The sequence below is a fragment of the Dipodomys ordii genome, unplaced genomic scaffold, assembly GCF_000151885.1.
Source record: "Dipodomys ordii isolate 6190 unplaced genomic scaffold, Dord_2.0 Scaffold39, whole genome shotgun sequence".
NCBI lineage: Eukaryota > Metazoa > Chordata > Mammalia > Rodentia > Heteromyidae > Dipodomys > Dipodomys ordii.
Genome location: NW_012267255.1, coordinates 7,395,870 through 7,416,221, shown reverse-complemented (window position 1 = coordinate 7,416,221; position 20,352 = coordinate 7,395,870). Strand labels below are relative to the sequence as shown.

Genomic DNA, 20,352 nt, shown 5'->3' with positions numbered 1-20,352 from the left:
GAAAATTTCATTGAAAACCACCCTAGTGAGAATATTTTAAAATATAATTAGATACAGCTAAAATTTCCAAATCTCAACTTCAAGAAATAGTTTATGTGAATAAGTTCCAGTGTTTATTTGGAAATAAAAAAAAGTATATAATTGCCTGACTGTTGTGTTGCATACATGTACAAAAAGTACTTCATTGATATGTAAAGACAGTAAGGTTCTAACAAATCATAAGAGCCAAGTGGGTTGTTTATCATTGGGTTTTGCTCCTTCACTAATAACTCCTACAGATAGCCTCTTGAGAGTCCCCACAGTCTACTTCGTATGTATTAGAATATTGACTTGAAAAACATTAATCTTTCAAAACCTGTGGTGTTTTTCATTGTTTAGTTAGCAAAACTGCTAGATCTGATTCAAATTAGATCTAATTCATTATTTCTTTGATTTGATTTGCTAATATACCATACATATTTAAGAGTTCAAGCTATAAAAGCAAAGCCCAATTTGAATCCAAGGTCTGGTGGTTTCTAATTATGTGAACTTGAATAAGTTATCTGGCCTCACTTCTCTTTCCTTATCTCTGAAATCCAGATATCACATAGCAAATGTATGCTTTTATTACTGCTGGAATTATAACTAATATTACTGTTACAACTGCTTCTACTGATAAATGTATCCAGTTAAAAGATCTGTACATAACCAGGTGCCCGTGGCTATTACTTGTGGAATCCTGGCTACTCAGGAAACTAAGATCTAGAGGATCATACTTAGTAAGAGTCCAGGCAAAAAGGGGATGATTCCATCTCAAATGACCAGCAAAAAGCAAAGCTATACCTCAAGTGGTAGAGCACCATCCACAGAAGCAAGTTGAGCAAACATGAGGCCTTGAGTTCAGATTTTGTTGCCAGCAAAAGAAAAAAAATCTCCATGTAATTATAACATTTTTATAGATAATGAGGGCTCTTAAACACCAAATGTTACTAGCATGTTTAAATACTTTTTATTATTGACTAAGGTTCAGTGATGAAAATTCAAGTTATCAGTCATAGTCTTTTCCTAAACTGCGCTTGTCAACATGCAGCTCATGTTTTGGCTCTCCTTCTCTTTTAGAAGGGCTTGCAAAGGAGACAAAGATAGAAAGTTTGCAAAGTTAGTTATCCAGAATTTAAACATCCATATTAACCAAAGCTGGTAGTTCTGAAACTGGAAATGAAAGTTGTATGTAATTGACAAGAAATACTGATATTAATAGTGATATTTATGTGAAGTGAGCTTATGTTATCACCAGTTCTATTGTAGAACTTAGGAAAGCCCTTATTCATGTTACTCATTTTTTAATCTCAAGACTTAGCAATAAATTATAACCTAAAATACTAATAATAAGAGCAAAAAGTCTATTTGAAAATTTTTACTCTGATTTGTCTAAATAAAGCTCCCATCTAATTTTCTCCAAAAAAGTGATCTTTCAGATTTTATGGGAAAAAATTTTAAAGTGAATTCCATATAATTTGCATTTAATCAAAATGATTTGTATCATTCCCTTGCAATTAGCCTCTGATAAAAGTAGTTCTTACTATCTCTTCGCTCTTACCAAATTTAGTTCCTTTTCTGTCATGCACCATATTTTATCTAATTATCGCATTTAAATGTTATTCATGTTTTATATGGTGCACATTTGATGAGTATACTGCTGTTTCAGTCTCAGAAATTACTAACAGCACACATCTGAGCGTTTTTTATAAAATGGGAAATAGTTTTTAGCTGTTTCATCTCATCTTCTCTAAGTCCATAAATCTAATATATACTCACTCAGTCTTCTGATCACCCGGTGACAGTCTGACCAATCATGTTAACACTTCTGCACCCTTGAGCATTTGCCAAATCCTTGTCTTGTCATGGTCTTCCAGTATGAAACTAATATCTAAATTACTCCAGAAGGGAAAAGAATAAAAGTGCCATTCATCTTGGTTCAGGAAATTCCTATTTTTAAGAGCCTTAAGGGTGCTGGGGATGTTGGCTTAGTAGAGCATTCATCCTGCCATGTTTGAAGTCCTGTGTTCCATCCTCAGCATAGGAGGGAAAGAAAAGCAGAGAGAAAAACTAAATGCTTTATCATTTCCTTTCTATGTGTTTATCTGATCTTCAAAAACTACAAGTAGTATTTATTTTAGTGGCTGGATAAATGAGATTTTTTAAATTAATGAGCATTGATTTAAGACAGATGAATAGATTTTTAATAATTTCTATTTTGATCTGTTAGTATCTTGGCCACTGAAATCACCTTATTAACCTGCTCTGTTTACCAAATAATTAAATGCTACCAAATTTGGGAAAGACAATATATCATTTTGGTATAGATCCTAAGAACAGAAGGATATGGATTTTTGGGTTTTTTTTTCTTTTGGTGTTTATTTTGTTTCTTTGATTGGTTAGTTGTTTTATTTTGGTTTCTTTGTTTTTGTTTGTTTTCATTTTATTTCCTTCCATAGACTAGGTTTGTAGCTCAAGTTGTAGAGTGCAAGCCCAAGACTGAGTTGAATCCCCAATACTGTAAACACAATAAAGACAGCAAGAATAATAAAGAAAGGTTATATCCAATTTATCCTCTCTTAACTGAAAGGTTAAATTGAGCTTTGTCTAATGAAGAAATGTGCCAGCTTACTGAACCAGTTAACTTGACTCTTGAGCAGAATAATCTTTTTTGAGAATTCAAGGAAATCAAAATATGTCTGATAAAAGGTAAATGTAGTTTATAATATATGATTGCTAGCCCCCAGATAGCATTTATTTTAACTTAGAAGTATGTGCTCTCCTTGAAGTGGCAAAGCAGATAAAAGTCTGAGTTTGTCAGAGCTGAGCAAAATGACCAGAACTCAGAAAGACATCAGTCAAATTAGTAATACTTGTTTTAAGAGTCTACGGGGCATGGCAGGGTGGGGTAGGGTGTTGAGGGGGAATAACCTAAACCAAAAAACAATCAAAGACCTGCACTGAAATGGTCAGACAACCTACCTCGATATACACAACTTCTCTAATAAATTTTCCTTTAAGGTCCTTAACTTTCTCTAATTTTATAACCTTTCTCTTTTAGTGTAGAAAAGAGAACCCTTGTGGGCCTTGAATTATGAGCCTTTTAATCCTGGAAGGGGAGGAAATGCTAGATAGTAAATGAGTAGTATTAACTATAAGGAATACCTTGTAGACACTGTCTTGATACTAACCCCCTAACACCGGCTAACATGAAAAGTACTTTGACTTTGCATTATCCAGATTTACTTTTTAAAAAAAGTAAAAATGTGTTCTCTGGATTTACTAAATACATGAAAACACTAAACGAGAGGAAGGGAAAAACACTTAGAGCCCAGGCCAGGAATTTTGATTTAACATTTTCATGCTATTTAACTCTGAGTACTGATTGTTTGAAGGTAATAATGTCAAAAATTCCAGTTGCTAGATCTTTTCTCCTAAAGATGCATCTAAATTTGTTCTTACATTCATGATTATTAGTCAGTCTCAAGACATACTTAGGCTAATTTCTAAAGAACCTCCCAGTTGTATGAGTGTTATGAATGAAATTAGAAAAAGTGTAGAGATAGATTTAGATGTAGAGTTTTTTTTTTCTTTAATTCAAAGGGCATTGAAGCCTCAGTGTTCTCTAAAATACATTCAGAATAAGGTGAACATTTCCATTTGGTTGTATATGTAATTACAGTTATATCTTTACAGTAAAATATACTCAGTGAACATCAGAAGAACTTTTTTTTTTTTTTTTTGGTCAGTAGTTAGACTTGAATTAACTCCAGGCCTGGGTGCTATCCCTCAGCTCTTTAGCTCAAGGCTAGCACTCTGATCACTTGAGCCACAGTGCCACTTCTGGTTTGCTGATGGTTTATTGGAGATTAGAATCTCACGGACTTTCCTGCCTGGACTAGCTTTGAACCACGATCCTCAGATCTCAGCCTCCTAAGTAGCTAGGATTATAGGCGTGAGCCAGCTAGCCTGAAGAACATTTTTATAGATTATAAAATGTTTGTCTCTAATTTGAGATAAATACATTAAATAGGATTTTTATTATTTCCTAAAAATTCCTCTGAAGGCTGAAATGTGCAGTTGCTTTGTGGCTGTTTCATTTTAAATACATCATACTATTTATAACATTCTTGATGTTACCAATTCCTATTGGTTTTGTTTTCCATTTCTGGATGGTTTGTGGCAAATGTCGCTTGATAAGCTACAGCAAACTTAAATATTTCCTAGGGTCTTTAGTTCTGCCTTTCCTTTTTAGGTTGTGGTCATAGAGCATGCAGATCTACTTTAAGAAATTTGCTGATAATCTGTTTGGAAGTTTTCTTTCCAAAATACATAGTGCTTAAATTTGACTTTTTTTGAGGCATGGTCTTGCTCTCTAGGCAGATCCTCTGTCCCAGCCTCAATCTCTTTGTTCATTCAACAAGCACTCTAGGGAATATCCATGAACTTTCAGGTTCTTGTCTAGACATTGGGGCTGCAGCAGTAAAGAAAAGCATTTCCGCCCTGGTGGAATGTATATCCCTGTGGCAGAGATTAGTCATTAAGGTGTTGCTGTGAATAAAGCTACATTTACCCTTTGGCCACTGTTCATTACTACCTTTCTGTTTTCAGAGAGTAAACAAATGGCTTTGAACTTGGGTATTACAAGGCACTGTTCCAAGGCAGATGTTATGTTGGGTACTTAGTTGCTAACTAAAGGATTTTTTGAACTGCATACTTTGTCTCTGTCCAAACCTTATTTTTTAAGCCTAGATTTTATTTTTATTTATTGACGGAATAATTTTCCAGAAACAAATTGAGACAAATTCTGTGAACCAACTCTGCCATTACAGCATATGAGCAGTTACAGACTGTATAAACAAAGGATATAACCTTGTTCTAGTAATACTTTATTTTTACACAATGGACTGAATTTTGCTTAGTGAATAGTTTGGCTTTAAAAAAAATTTTATTGATCACTGAACTTTAAATATACTTTGGCCAGACTTCATTTTTTGTTCATTCGGGTAGTAGTCATTGAGTCTTCCATGTGCCCACAGTATTAAACCTAGGGTTACATAGATTGTTCCTTTGGTAGTACTATACTAGATAAGTAATTAGGATAGAGTGCCCAAGGGCAGGGCATCAGCATCTTTACTGAACCTTGAAGATTTTTTTTTAATTGAAGCATGAATCAGTTATTTCTCATTCTGCTTCCATATAAAACTAGAGGTATAGACTAAACTCAAACATTTTTCCTATGTAAAGCCACAGATAAGGCCCCACTAGACCTACTTATCCCCCTGCTTTCAGTAGCATCTACTTACTAGCAAGCAAAGACTGTCTTAGAGCAGAACTAACCTTCTGACTCACTTATTTGCTCAGGTTCTAAGGCTCAGCTCTGCCTGCTAAGACACCAGCTCTCAGTCCTAGATAATTCTAATAGCCAGATCTCCTGCCTGCCTCACATGCATACAAAATCACTTTTTGCTTTTTAGCTAGCCCAGAGTCCTCTTACGATAAAGCTGAGTGCATACTCTCTCCTTAGAACAGTGCTTGTCAGATTTCAGTTATCTGGGATGCTTGCTGGAAATGTAAGTTTCCAGCCCACCCACAGACGCCCTGGGGTTATTATTGTTATTGTTTGGGGATGTTTTTTTTTGCAATCTCTGAGCATACTGATCAGTTATTTTTAGTACTATACTTTCAAAAACATGAGCCAGGAAAGGTGAACTCCTTCATGACATTTTTGGAACTCATAACATGTCTAACATAGTTTCTGTTTAGTGGATATTTATTCACTTGAGTAATTAAATTTGTATGAAGAAATGTATCATTCTACCAGAAATGGGTACTTTAAATCACATTTTACATCCACAAAGATATTTGTCTCTACTATTTGTCTAATTGAAGTAGAAATGGGAAATTAGGTGATCTTGTTTTAGGCTTAGAAAGAAATAATTGAAAATGTATATTTGAGGATTTCTGAATAGGTAATTTGTAATAAATGTTACAAGTTAGGATTTTAAAACTTCTGATATTAGAAAGATGAGCTTCTTTAAAGCTAAGATTATTTTGACATAATGATACAGAATTAGGGGTATATTAGAGAACACTGAAAATGTTTCAGCATTTCCAAGATGTCCTATCTTACATACATAGCCAGAAATTATTTCTGCCATTTTGGCAAATCCTAAAGTAACTGGTGAATAGACCCAGAGTTCACTCTCTAGAAGGCTTTATTAAACTTCATCTTGTTTTTGTCTTGGAATTTGACTTTGTTAATGAGTACCAAATTGATAAATAGAAGAGGAAACAAATCTAAAAATCAATAGTAAGCATGTTTGACTCTAGCAGAAGATGTATCATCAATGCTCCATTATACTAAGAGGTGCATCCAGGAAATTTTTACTTAAAAATGTTTGCAATAATACTAATTACTGCCTGTAGTTAAAATGATTCAGTCCAGAAGAAATTTCAACATTTAAAGCCTTTGCCATACATAATAAAATAAAAATTTTAATACACACACTTTGTTGGAGAGATACAATGATCGTTTAATCTATACAAGATGTGCAATTATAAGAATGTTTTGGATAAAATTCTGTAGAAAATTGGGATGGAAGTATTTCTGTTAAGAGGACTTGTTTGTAGTATAAAATGAATAATATTGATACCAAATTGCTATCTTGTTGAGATTCTGATGTAGATACTTAAGAAAAGTCCAGTTGAAATTGTGGGTATCTTTTAAAAGCTATACAAGAGTGTCATTGTTTTCCAGAGTTGCTTTATGTTATATGTGAGGTATCCCCAAACATAGGCATGCAAAAATATTTTCCAGGAGGGTAATATAAATATCATTGATGACCTTACTACCGAGATACTGAGTACTATGTATACACTGTAATTATTTTATGTTGTATATTCATTATACATGTACTATAATTGCATGGCGAGACTCACCTATACTGACCCACTCGCCTATAAGGACCCTCTCAATGGTAGACTCTAGAATGTAGACCTGCCTGCATCCAAAGCAGGCAGATAAGTTCTTTTCGCTATAGTACATGCTTCTTGGTGTCATAAGCGGCCATGAAGCATGTTCTTAGATTATATAAATCCCAACCACAGTTCTTTGGTTGTACTGATTTAGGGGATTATTAATTATTTTTCAAGTAGGATGAGCATTACTGAAATCAGTAGGCATTAACCTTTAACCATATTTAATATCTAGATTCTAGAACAAAAGGAGTGAGATATTCAAGAACTAGAAAATGGTAGAGTCAACCTAAAGAATGTCCATCTATACACATTTTTTAAATAAAAGAAAATATATAGACTAAGACACCAAACATTTTTATTATCTCCAGCAATGATGCTCCTCCTGGAAGGAATAGACTTTACATGTGACATTCTTCTTAATTTGCTTTTATCCTAAGAATTCTAAATGTAACTCTAGGGAAGCTGAAGCACAGCTCAGGCACAGCTGGGTGAATGTTAACATAATAGATGTAAACGAAGAAGTCTTGATGGATTTAAACTTTGAGTGGCTGTCTGGAAGAATAAATCCAAGATGGAATGGTGGTCAGTTTCCTATCAGTAATCTCATTTCAAATGTGTTCTATTTTGATTATTGTTTGGGGGACTGAAATACCAAGTGAGAGTTTTCTCTAAAATTTTGAGGAATACTTTAACTCTCAACTTAGTGTTAATCTACTAAATTTATCCATTCTAGTTACATCACAGACTATTCTGTATCCACATTCTATTCTCAATAGATATTTAATCGTAGCCAAACAGAAGCAGCCTCTACTCTAACCAGATACCTTACTGTAGTTTATGATTATAAACAGCCAAGCAGCTCTGAATTCTGTGTATATTGCCATCTGCACTCTCGGCTCAGTACTATAGACTCTTGTATATTCTCTCTACATTCCACATACTTTTTTCTAGAAAGCCTTTTGTCTTTTACCTCTGATAAATACCTTATATTTCATGCTGGTCCTTGTGGTATCAGAACCGTGTCTGGAATGTTTGTTCAGTGAGCAAGGAATGTATAAGCAAATAGCCAAATATAGGAACTCAGCAACAGGTCTGCCCCTATATATGTCCCAACTTGGATTTTTTTGAGTTACTGTGAGTAATGCTTTTTACAGTCCTATTGTGCTCACCAGGAAGATCAAAAGAATGTAAGAGATTCCTGACAACCCTAAAATAGCATCATTCTATGATGTAGTTAATTCAAGACCCTTAAACAAAAGTTTCTTGGAAAAGATGAATTGTATTTTACAAAGTGATACATCCTTGTAAGAATAGAGTATGTTGGAATTCGTACTGCTCAGGCTGTAGCATTCAACTTAGTTCCATAGGAATAAAGGGTTGGTTCACAAGAATACCTAATTAAAATTTCCTATATTACTAAGAAGAAAGTGCATGAGAGAAAAACCATTAATTACTATATTGAACAGTAAAAACAATTTGCCAGGAGGATAATGGTTAAATGTTCTCACCAACAGAAATATAATGTGATAGATAAATAAACTTGATTATGATATCATTTTATACATTGTAGATATAATGGTCACTATCAAATCACATATCTGAAATATTGTAATTCTAAATATAGATTGTCAACTATATCTCAATAAAATGAGGATAGAAAAGCAGGAATGACCAATTAAAGATTCTTGTTGGTAGCTAGGATTAAGCAGATCGAGTGCAAACATACAAAAAGTATGCTCAGCCTGACAGAACCTTTGGATGTGGTTTTAGAATAAGGGAAAATGTTTTACTGCCTATCTATGTAGCTTTGGATTTCTGTACTGACACTTTCTACACTGAGATGCAGTACTTGTTTGTTTTTCTGGCACTCAAATGGTGAAATTTACTTCTGCAAACTGTTACTTAGCACACTACCTGTACGTAGTAGATACTGAGTAAATTTGAGAAATTAATTGAAGGATAAATGCCAGGCACTATATTTAACATTTTAACATGCATGGATTCCAATAAAGCAAGTAATATATACACATATACATATATATATATATATATATATGTATGTATATATATCCTACAAGATTGGAACCATACACAAACCAAGTTACAGGTATGTGACCAAGAGTTGAATTTAGGTCTGTTTGTTTACAAAAGCGCATGCTTTTTCTACTAACTAGTTTCATCATGGTTCATAAATGTTAATTCCTGACAAGTATGTCATTCCCCTGCTATGGGTACTTTTGGACTATAAAATCTCATTGCTACTAGTTTAGCAGTTTACACTTTGAAAACATTTTCACCTGTTATATTTAATCTTTATAAAGCCATGAGTAGATATTTTTCCTACCATTATGCCAAAGAGGAAACCTTGAATCCCTTAGGAAGTCATGTCTCTAATGGTAAGACTGAAATCCAAGCTTCTGGATAACAAGGAAATTACCTATGAGAATCAGAAAAGCCCCTTGTAAAAAATATGTTTTTTAATGTATAAGTGCTCATTTTATTATATCTCCATAGTCATGGTAGTCAAGGGTAGCTTATAGTGCAGTTCTGAGCTAGTTAGTGAACTTTGTCAGTTGAGGTATATGTACTACACAATTCATGACCTAACTCCATGTTTAGTATGTATGATCTGTGTAAGAAAAATTAACTTTGATCAGATGGTTCTAATGGTTTTGGACCTTTTTAAGTTTAAGAATACTTAAGAATTAGTGGACTTAATGTGTTTTGAGATTACCTGTTTTTTGACATTACCTGTTATTCTAAGTATTAACCACAATCTGCTTTCCTTTTCACTTGGATTTTCAAAGTCAGTTTTATTGAGGTGTATAGTATTTTACTTTTGTGTTACATTAAAGGAATATGGTAAAGATGAATCTAAAATGTTTGGTTTAAAATTCATTCCACAATCTTGCTGAATACCATTATGCCAGACTGAACCATACTTTAAAAACCTAAATTTAGATATCAGATAGCAATAAACTGATTTATACTGTATCATGGGCTATTTAAAAAATAATAATAATAAAAATAATAACAAAGGTTCACCTTTGTCCTTTTGGAACCAGTTAATTGTAGAAACCTAAATTGATAAACTATACTTGAATATAAGTTAAGTGCTACCTTTGACAGCTACATATCAAAAACTGTAGAATGTTAGAGCTGGGGAAACCTGGTGATTACCTCATTTGGCAACTTAGTTTTGTGGTGAAAAAATACCTTGGCCTTGAGATTTTTATTATTATTATTAGTTTTTAGGAAAATTCAAACTTAATCCTAGTATAATCTAGGGGGCAAAGGAATAATGATCCAAGGAGTGTCACTGAAAATAAAATAGTTTGACTCTCAGACGCTTTCTAAATCTGTATTTTCTTTGAATTATGAAAAGAAAAAGAAGATATTCTAATTTGCTAATAAAATTAGAAATCCAGAAAAAGAAGTTCAGCAACTTAGCAGGTTTCTTTGAAAGTAACAGCCAAAATTAAAAGGATACCCTTGAGTATCAGGACAACTTTATTTATATAATGTCAGTCACTGTAACACCTGTTTAGCCTCCTTAGCCATGCTGCCCTCATAATCCCCTGTGAAGCTGCCTAGAGCAGGGTCACCAGTGAGCCTATGAGGACAAGTGAAATAGCAAGAGGAAAGGGCTGACAGGTCCCTGAGGCTAAGACAAAAGACAAATGTTGGTATCTTAATTCTTCCAAACATAAGTGGTTTGTCTTATGGCAGCAGGGTCATTCAGTTGATAGAAATTCCAGAGTTGGTGAGAATTTCAAAAAGATAAAGCTATCCCTCTGAGGATCCAGTAACTTAATGGCTTGCAAAGAAGCTAAAGTCTTGACATTGTAGGCAGTCTAAAACCTTAAAACTTGCCTTGGCATTATGGGAGCAGAAACATTCCAAATACTTGTAGACTCTTGAAAATAAATGTTAGTAAAATAACTGAAGGTTGTACTGAAATTTTTATGGCTATACTTATATTCAAAATATGTATAAAGATGAAGATATGCTTACATAGTAAATGTCATTCTTTGTTACCAACAAAATCCAGTGACTTGCCTTAAAGTTTGTAATATTATTTTAAATGAACACAAATGAAGTTATTTAGCAGCTTCTATAATTCATTGCTGACCCCTCACTATAACTCTAAAGTGGTGCTATGAACACTGGGAACTAGAGTCATAGTGAGTGACAAAACCAGAACTTTAATGCAGGACTTTAACCACTAAATATTACTGCTACCTTTAAATAAGTCTGAGTCCTTTATGTGCTGATAGCCTTTCTGGATGAGAGGTTTCCATAATGTCCTTTCAAATCACTGGCAGCTATTAATAGTATATTAAGAGTAACCAGCAATAGGAGAAGAATCTGAGAAATTCAGAATTTTCAGCTGAAAAAAAATAATTCAGAACTCTTCCATCAACAAGTGAGGGAGCTATGGCTTATAAGTTAACTAACTTAATGAAATTCAGCACTGGCTAGGCTACAATGGTTCACACTTGAATCCTTCCTACTTAGGAGAATAAGACTTAGAGAATCTCTGTCCAAAACCAATTGAGGCATTAAAGTCCATGAAACTACTTCTCAAATTAACCAGGAAATGCCAGACTGGAGGCATGACCTAAAGTGTAGAGCATCAGCTTTGAGAAATAAAACAGCATGAGCTTCTGATTTCAAGCCCGGAACTGGTCTATTTTTTCAGTTATCCATGATAAGAGTTTGCAACAATTTAGGGTAAGCACTAAAACCCAATGGTTCTGACAAAAACCACTTGTCATCCCAATTTTTCATAGTACTTGAGTAAAATGTTTTTAAAATCATTGACAAGCCTCTGAAACCTTTGCATCCTAAGTGTTTTATGTATGCCTACTTGGTACATAAAATATAAAACAGGACCTAATTTTATAAATAATAAGTATAGTCCTTACAGTTTTAAGATTGAAAGCATGCAACTTGTTACATGCTAGTAGTTTTTATGTTATCTTTGAACATTTATAAGGACATATTTTACACTGTAAAAACATTAATATTAGATTCTGATTCCCATGTGGCTTTTGAAGAACTCTTGTTTTTTACAAAAATAAACTACCTAAAACATTGATATATATTGAAATGAGTAATCCTAGCTCACGCCTGTAATCCTAGCTAATCAGTAATCCTAGCTTACAGTTCCAAGCCAGCCTGAGCAGGAAAGTCTTATCTCCAATAAACTAAGAAAAAGCTGGAAGTGGCACTGTGGCTCAAGTGGTAGAGCAATAGCTTTGAGCACACCAGAGTTCAAGCCCCAGGAATTGCAAAAAAAACAAACAAACAAACAAAAAACAAACCTTGATTCAGTTGAAGTGTGCAGAAGATAAGTTATTGCAAATGTTTTCAGGATAATGCTTGAAAAGCTCCTGTTTGAGAATTGAAATTTTACTTTCTCCTAAGAAGAATGTAATTATTTAAATTTTATAATTTACTCTGTAATTTTATACTTAGGTATCTAATGTAATCCTTATGTAATTATGGTGGGGTTTTTTAATACTTCTTATTTCAAAAGAAAATAATGTTTTAAAGATGAGAAGCATATAATCCTTGCATGCTGGAACCACTTTTAAAATATCTTAGGCACATCTGTATTATGTTACCCAAGGAAAAGCATGATATATGCATTCTCTGGTCTCTGAGAAATGGGAAAAGCTGAATTAGAAAACTGAATTATTTTTCAATTCAACTTTCTCTTCAACATAATTCTATAATTCTAAAATTAATATTTAAATTTTGGGGTAGAATGAATAGTCTGAAATAAGCACCAAATTTTGGGGGTTGAGGAGGTTGTTTTGTTTTTGCTGGTCATGGGGCTTGAACTCTGGGTCTGGGCACTGTCCCTCAGTTAATCAGGTCAAGGCTAGCACTCTACCTCTTGAGCCACAGCACCACTTCCAGTTTTCTGGTGGTATATTGGAGATAAAAGTCTCACGGACTTTTCCTGCTCGGGCTCACTCTGAACTGTAATCCTCAGCTCTCAGCCTCCTTAGTAGCTAGGATTACAGGCATGAGCCACTGGCAAATTTTGTACACTTGTAGTCTAGTATGCTTTCTTTAGCAAGGAAGAAAAGGGTAGAGTTTCAGTTGTCAGCTAAGTCTCCCATGGAAGAATATTTTTATATGAGTATGATCTGTCATTGATAGCAACAGACACTGGAGAACTTCAGCACCACAAAGTGAAGATGTTCTCAACTTTTATCTTCTCTGACATGATATTCACAAGTCAACATATTTCCATATGCCACTACTAGTGAGCCAACTGAAATTCTGTCCTTTTCTCTTTCACCCCAGAAAGCAAGAAGAGAATAAGGAAATGCATTCTTAGTTTAACTCAAACTTTTTTAACTATCAATTTAAGGACTTTACACCTTAACAAATACTTGTTAATTTAATAGCCAGTTAAAACAACTATCATATAATAGTTGTTTTTCTTCTGAGGTTCAAAGTCAATATATTTGAAAATTTTTGATTTTTCCCTGTTATTGTTCTAAGAAAAATTCAGGACTTGTTAAACATGGACATATTGAATAAGTCTTATTCCTTAATATAGTGACTTACTTTAGCACTTACCTGTTATCCAAAAGTTTGGTATACTTTTTTCACACTTTTCTTTTTCTCCTGTGGTGTGAGTGTGGCAGGGAGTGGGGATCCTGGGCTTGAACTCAAGGCCTGAGCGCTATTCCTGAGCTTTATTGCTCAAGGCTATTACTCTAACCATTAAGCCTCAGCTCTACTTCTGGAGTTTTGCTGCTAATTGGAGAGAAGAGTCTCATGACTTTCTTGCCCAGGTTGGCTTTGAACCATGAACTCAGACCTCTGGAGTAGCTAGTATTACAGATGTGATCATTTTCCTCTTTTTCATTAGTATATATTAATTGTACAAAGGGGTTTCATTTATCTTCCTTTTTAAAATTCTTTTTTTCTCTTTTTTATTCTGAAAGCAGTTTTAGTTGGTTGTATTATGTTTAGAACCTACAAACTACCAGCTCTTTAACCTGATTTTCTTAGGGGGCACTAAATTTACATTATAAGGAAGTAACTACTGCATTAGTCATCTTTTGCCGGGCGCTGGTGGCTCACGCCTGTAATCCTAGCTACTCAGGAGGCTGAGATCTGAGGATCGTGGTTCAACGCCAGCCCGGGCAGGAGAGACCGTGAGACTCCTATCTCCAATAAACCGGAAAGTGGCGCTGTAGCTCAAGTGGTAGAGCGCTCGCCTTGAGCTGAAGAGCTGAGGGACAGCGCCCAGGCCCAGAGTTCAAGCCCCACGACCAACAACAACAAAAAAAACTGAATTAGTCATCTTTTAAATTTTGTAATATAAGACATTATGCGTAATTTGAATGCTAAAGGCGTTTTTGTTTTTTATTAACAAGATATTATGAACTGGATCCTCATAAAAGTCTTCTAGACAACTTGAGAAACAAAGTGATTATTGAATATCCAACATTACACATAGTACTAAAAGGATTTAATGATGACATGAAAATTCTTTCCCAAGGTAAGTATAAAGTTGTTCCTACAATGCTTAGACTAAAACAACTAAAGCAATTGCATGACTACCCTTACTTCTAGTACATTTGCAATTTTTTAAAAATTTACCTGATAGCTATTGTTACTACTTCTGTCCTGTTTGGAAATATATAAGCTTGTAATACTGGTTTTAAATGAATATAACAAATGAACAACTATAAAAGGACATTTTTATCTTATTAGAGTTTTCTGTAATTAGAAAAATTTACTCCCCAGTTATAACTATTGAGATTTATAAAAATGAGGGATTACAAAGTTTAGTATCTTATTTAGTATCCTATTCTATAGCAAGGGATAACATTATATATAAATTTAGGGCTGCATTTCGCTGTGTTTGTGCCATTGTATTGACCCTTTATCTCCCTTCTCAAGCACATTGGCTTTATTTCCTTTGAAGTTTCTTTGACCACATAGGGAAGTATTAGAATTGGAAAAGGTACACATAAACTTTTATTGCATAAAATTAGTTTTCCATATTTTCAGTGACTTACTAAATTAAGTATGTGTCAACGCAAGATTCTAGAAGATAAACTAAAATTCAGTAATTTTTTTTAAACAGTGAGGATTACTCACCTTAAAACCAGTAGCTATATATATACAGGCCAAGTTTCATTGTGACAAACTCTACAGGAACATAGAATCCTTTTCTTAGGAAGATTTCTGTTTTCAAAAAAGTAGATGAATGGATCAAGAAAATGTGGTATATTTATTACAATGGAATTCTATGCCTCCACCAGAAAGAATGACATCGCTCCATTTGTTAGGAAATGGAAAGACTTGGAAAAAATACATTAAGCTAAGTAAGCCAGGCCCAAAGAAACATAGGTCCCATGGTTTCCCTTATTTGCAATAGCTAGTATAAGTCTAGGACAAGCAAAAAAGGTCAAAATCTATGTACATATGACCATATAAGATGATGTTAAGTGAAATGAACCCCAAGATAGGGACACTTGCTTGCTATTGTTTTTAACATATTTAAAATGTACTATGTGATTTTTTTGTTGTTGTTTTTCTTGTATGTTCTTCCCCCATGATAACCCCTGTTTTTACTGTATTTGATGTCAGTGCCCTATATCTTGTATATACATTTTTCTCGTTTGGGGAGGGGAAGGAAAATAACAAAATGCTTATAAATAAGGATATAGGTTGACCCATTGTAACAATGAGATGTACAAGACACTATGTTGAAAACAAACTTTACAACTTGCGGCTGGGGCCAGGGAGAAGGGTGGGAGTTGGTGAGATGGGGAGGGAAGGGATGGTAGATGAAAAACAAAGGAGGAGGTAACAATGCTCGATAGTAAATGTACTCATTAACTTACTCATGTAACTGTGACCCCTCTGTACAGTATTTTTACTATTAAAACAAAAAAAAAAGGTAACACTCTGGGGTTGGGAATGTAGCTCAGTGGTAGAGTACTTGCCTCACATGCATGAAGCCTTGGGTTCGATTCCTCAACAACACATAAACAGAAAAGGCCAGAAGTAGGCGCTGTGGCTCAATTGGTAGAGCGCTAGCCTTGAGCTGAAGAGCTGAGGGACGGCGCTCAGGCCCAGATTTCAGGCCCCACTACCAACAACAAAAAAAAAGTAACACTCTACATAGTTCATGGTTTATTGACACACAGTTTTAATTAGCAAACATGAAGTTTTCATGGATGTCTTACCCTATGTTTGATTTATTTACTTTTGATAGTTCTGGAGTTTTAAACTCAGAGCCTTATATTGCTATATCAATTCTTGACTTTGTTTTTCACTCTTATCCTTGACTTTGTTTTTCACAATTTGAGGACAATTTATATTCTCAAAACAATTAGGAATTTTCATCTTAAATTATTAGGGGTTTTTAAGTTTTTTGAACTTTTCATATCATTCACATTAATTTTTTTCTAAATGTTGGTTTCAGGGAGAATTGTTCACTAAAGTGAGTTATTAGCCAGGGAAAACGCCATCTTTATATATAAATACAGCACACACCTCTTCTTTTCACCTTATTTAGAAATGCACATTCAAATAATGTAATAAAGCAATGAAAAAACTATTATAGTAGTGTACTTAGAACTTCAAGTGAATTTGTTTCTTGTCTGCTTGTATCTGATGTTGGGCTTACTTCCAGCAGCACAGATAATTTATAATTTCAGTACAAAGAACTACGGGAACTGTTAAAGCAAAGCGATAAAGAGAATCTGACAGAACATAAGAATCCTACCAGGGTTGTCACATCACAAGTGCACATCTTAAGAATAATGCGAGGTCTTCCTATATCTGCATTTCTGTGTGTAAGCCCTTCAAGGGGCCTGTTTCTTTGTGCATTCTTGCAGTCTTTGATGGACCCTTGATGAAGAAGGGGGATTATTAAGAATATTCTCCCACCCCTAGCCTTCAAATTTTCCAGAGACAAAAAAAGGGGAGGAAAAAAGACCAGAAAACTAATGCTGGGTTTGATCCTGAGTTCATAATACAAGGTGTCTCTTTCCTGGTTTAGGGGGAAATGTGTTTCTGGGCTAAGAAGTAATAGTTTGCACAATTGATGGTTGTTACGATTGTAAACTGCCATAATTTTTTTTTGAAATTCTACTATGTTAATTGGCAATAGGCAAGAGTATTTGGGGGGAGTTGTTTTGGGGGGGGGGGGGGTCCCCCTTCTTAAAAAATGAAAAAGGTTAACTTTAAAAGATGAAGCAGTTGAAGTGGCCTACTAGATTGAAGCTGTACAGTACAGATTACCTTGAATCAAGCCGGGAGAAAGTTCTAAGCATTCTATACCTTGTTTCACCAGCTCTTGTTTACAAAAATTAGATTGGCAGATTTAAATGCCTTAAAAGTATCCATTTATCTAAGAGAAAAAGAATATAGCCCTGTTTAAAGAAGAAAACTAGGTGGCTTTAGTAGGCAAAAGAACATGTTCCTACCTTCTTTCTACACAGCCCATTTATGTTAAAATACCAGTTAAAAACATTTTTTTCTAATATTCTAATAGCAAGTTTAGAAAGTGCCACTACCTTTAAAAAAGGAATCCAGGGGATTGGGAAGGTAGAGCGCTTGCCTTGCATGCATGAGGCCCTGGGTTCTATTCCTCAGCACCATATAAGCAAAAAGAAAAAAAGCCGGAAGTGGCACTGTGGCTCAAGTGGTAGAGTGCTAGCCTTGAGCTGAAGAGCTGAGGGACAGCGCCCAGGCCCAGAGTTCAGGCCCCACAACCGGACCCAAAAAACAAAACAAACAAACAAAAAAAAAACCAAAAAAGGAATCTAGCCATAACTTGAATATTTGAATCAACTACTTGTTAGACCAGTAAATCCTTTCATTTATTCTCCCTTCATTCCTTCATACTTTCTATGCTTGCTTTCCCTTTCATGAGGTGTTGGGGAGTATGATTCTCAGGCACTTTCTAGTATAGTAGGTGCTATGACAGAGCCTACATAAAGTACAGAGGAACCCAGAGAATGCAATATACTTGTAATATTACAGAAGCTCTTCAAAGACTAAGTTTTAAGACATCTGTATCTTACATGAAACTCATTTCAGTCTCACTCATAGAATGGAGTCAGTAAACTGGTTATTGGTACAGACTGAAATCTCAGCAAACCCAGAAAACTTACCAGTTGGAATCCAAGGCAGAGGTCCAGGTTGAGGGTTCTAGCATGAGCTTTTATAAATGGTTGTCCCTTAAGTGGTCCTCCTGCTTCTCTGCTTTCTGTTTTTCTTCTGTACCCAGTAGAGGTGAGTAACTATGATGCTTCAAGCAAACTGTTTTTATGTACTATTTTCTTTTAGTTTCATGATAAAAAGAAGTAGAGGTCCATTTTGCAGAAAAATGCTGAAGGCAGACTGACTTGGAATTTTACTGATTCACCAAAAATGCTATGAGGATAGATAATAGGGGAGAAAAGCCAGTTTCTACCCTTAAGGAACTTGCTTCTCTGAGGGATTTGAACTTAATATTGTTCACCGTAGACATTACAAGAGCATCCAAGAAGCTCCATTTCCACTCAGAGCCACTTTTCCTGTGAAAGGAATAAGAAGATGGTTTGTGGCTACTCTTGAGCCCACATTTATTCAACACATACTAACCCTCAATTTTAAGTTTAAAAAATACATGGAAAATTTTATTCCAGCTACATGTGGCCAGCCTGTGTGATAATAGTGATATTTTCAGTGGCAAGCATATGGAATCATAGCCACACTATGCATTTATTCCAGTGTTCCAGAAGGAGGAAGGATGTTACCTCACGCCACTTTCTGACATCATCCTGTATGATGGCTAGAATTGTATATCCCAGCTGCCTGAAACATGGCATGGTTTGTGCTAGAGAACAGTGCTGTTGCTGTGCCTCAGAAGGGAGGGAAGCCGAGGGAAAAACAGAACAGGCTAAACAGAAACAGTTTGAACATCTGACTGTACACTGCTTTTTTTTTTTATTCCAGTGAAAAATGAATCTACTAAGAACCTTAGCAATGGAAATTGAGTCGTTCTGCAAGATGATGATGCCTCAACAGTTGCAGAGAATTATGCACTGACAACATTGATGGGTTGTTGGATAATTGGGATATTGTTGCTGGCTGCAATTTATTTGTCAGAAATTAAACTGGAAACTTGCTTTGAGGGCAAAAATGTATTTTATAGCCTCTTGAATTAATTGACTTGTAAGGCCCCTTTTCTCATACTCTTTTTGTACCTGATTAGTAGAGCTCATGCTAAGCTTCAGTTTCTAGTATGCTTAATTCTATAAGCCAGACTTTTTTTTTTGTTAGTTTGGTACGACACCAAACCCACGGATCACCTGTGTCAACCACCACCCTGGAACTCAGGTGAAACAGAACTAGAAAGAATGTCTTGCAGCATATGATCTAGCTGAGGAGAGTTTATCCTCAGTCTCTATCAGTTGTCCACTATTGCCTTAGAGGTTGGTATGTAATTTTTTCCTCTTAATTTTTTATACTTGGAAAACTCCCAAGGAGATGTTTTGTAAAAAGATCAAATAAGTACTTTTAACTACTGTAGCTAATATTTATTTCTGAAAATCAGCTCCACATTGATCAGTACTGACTGAATTTGGCTGTACTTATTCCTGCAAAGTATCTTCTGGCCTGGTGCCAGTGCCTCACACCTATAATGCTAGCAACTCAGGAGGCTGAGATTTGAGGATCATGGTTCAAAGTCAGTCTGGGCAGAAAAGTCTTATCTCCAATAAACTACTCAAAAAAAGGCCAGAAGTGGCACTGTGACTCAAGTGGTAGAGCCTTCAGCAAAAAGAGGCTCAGGACAGTAACCAGGGCCTGAGTTCAAGCCACTAAGACCAGCAGAAAAAGAAAAAGAAAAATGTATTTTCTGAAATCTGTGCCTCCTTAGCCCATTCTTATTACCTCACAGAGATGTGATGACCAGTTTGATGCTGTATTTTGATACATCTAGAAGTAACTAAAGGGAAAAAATCCTGGAACAATTTTTTATTCAAATGTGTATGTGTATATTTGTATATGCAGATGGTTTAATTTATACCTATGGCAGCTCACATGTTGACATTAGAGTTTGCTAATTTTATTAGCATTTGTACAGTTGTGGAACTGCAACATAACTTATAAAAATAAAGGATTATTACATCTGTATTACATCTGTGTATTCACTGTTTCAAAAACAATGATAAAAGTGGACATGAATGAAATTCATTTTAAGTTTACAGTTGGTATAAGTTTTAGACTGAAAAGAAATCAGAGCCATTAAAGAGACTTAGAAGAATTAGGCATATGAAATGATAATTAAATGAGTATCAGAGAAATTTATAGCAT

General features: G+C 34.8%; 1 protein-coding gene across 1 annotated transcript in view; it reads left to right on the top strand.

Moving 5' to 3' along the window:
• Znhit6 (zinc finger, HIT-type containing 6) overlaps window positions 1-19,722 on the top strand; it is a 48,607-nt gene extending 28,885 nt beyond the window's left edge. The window contains exons 9-10 of the mRNA XM_013018209.1: window positions 14,406-14,530; window positions 18,991-19,722. Of these exons, the coding sequence (XP_012873663.1) occupies window positions 14,406-14,530; window positions 18,991-19,031 (166 nt within the window). The 3' untranslated portion in view covers window positions 19,032-19,722. The remainder of the gene's footprint in view (window positions 1-14,405; window positions 14,531-18,990) is intronic.
• Window positions 19,723-20,352: the final 630 nt, after the last annotated feature.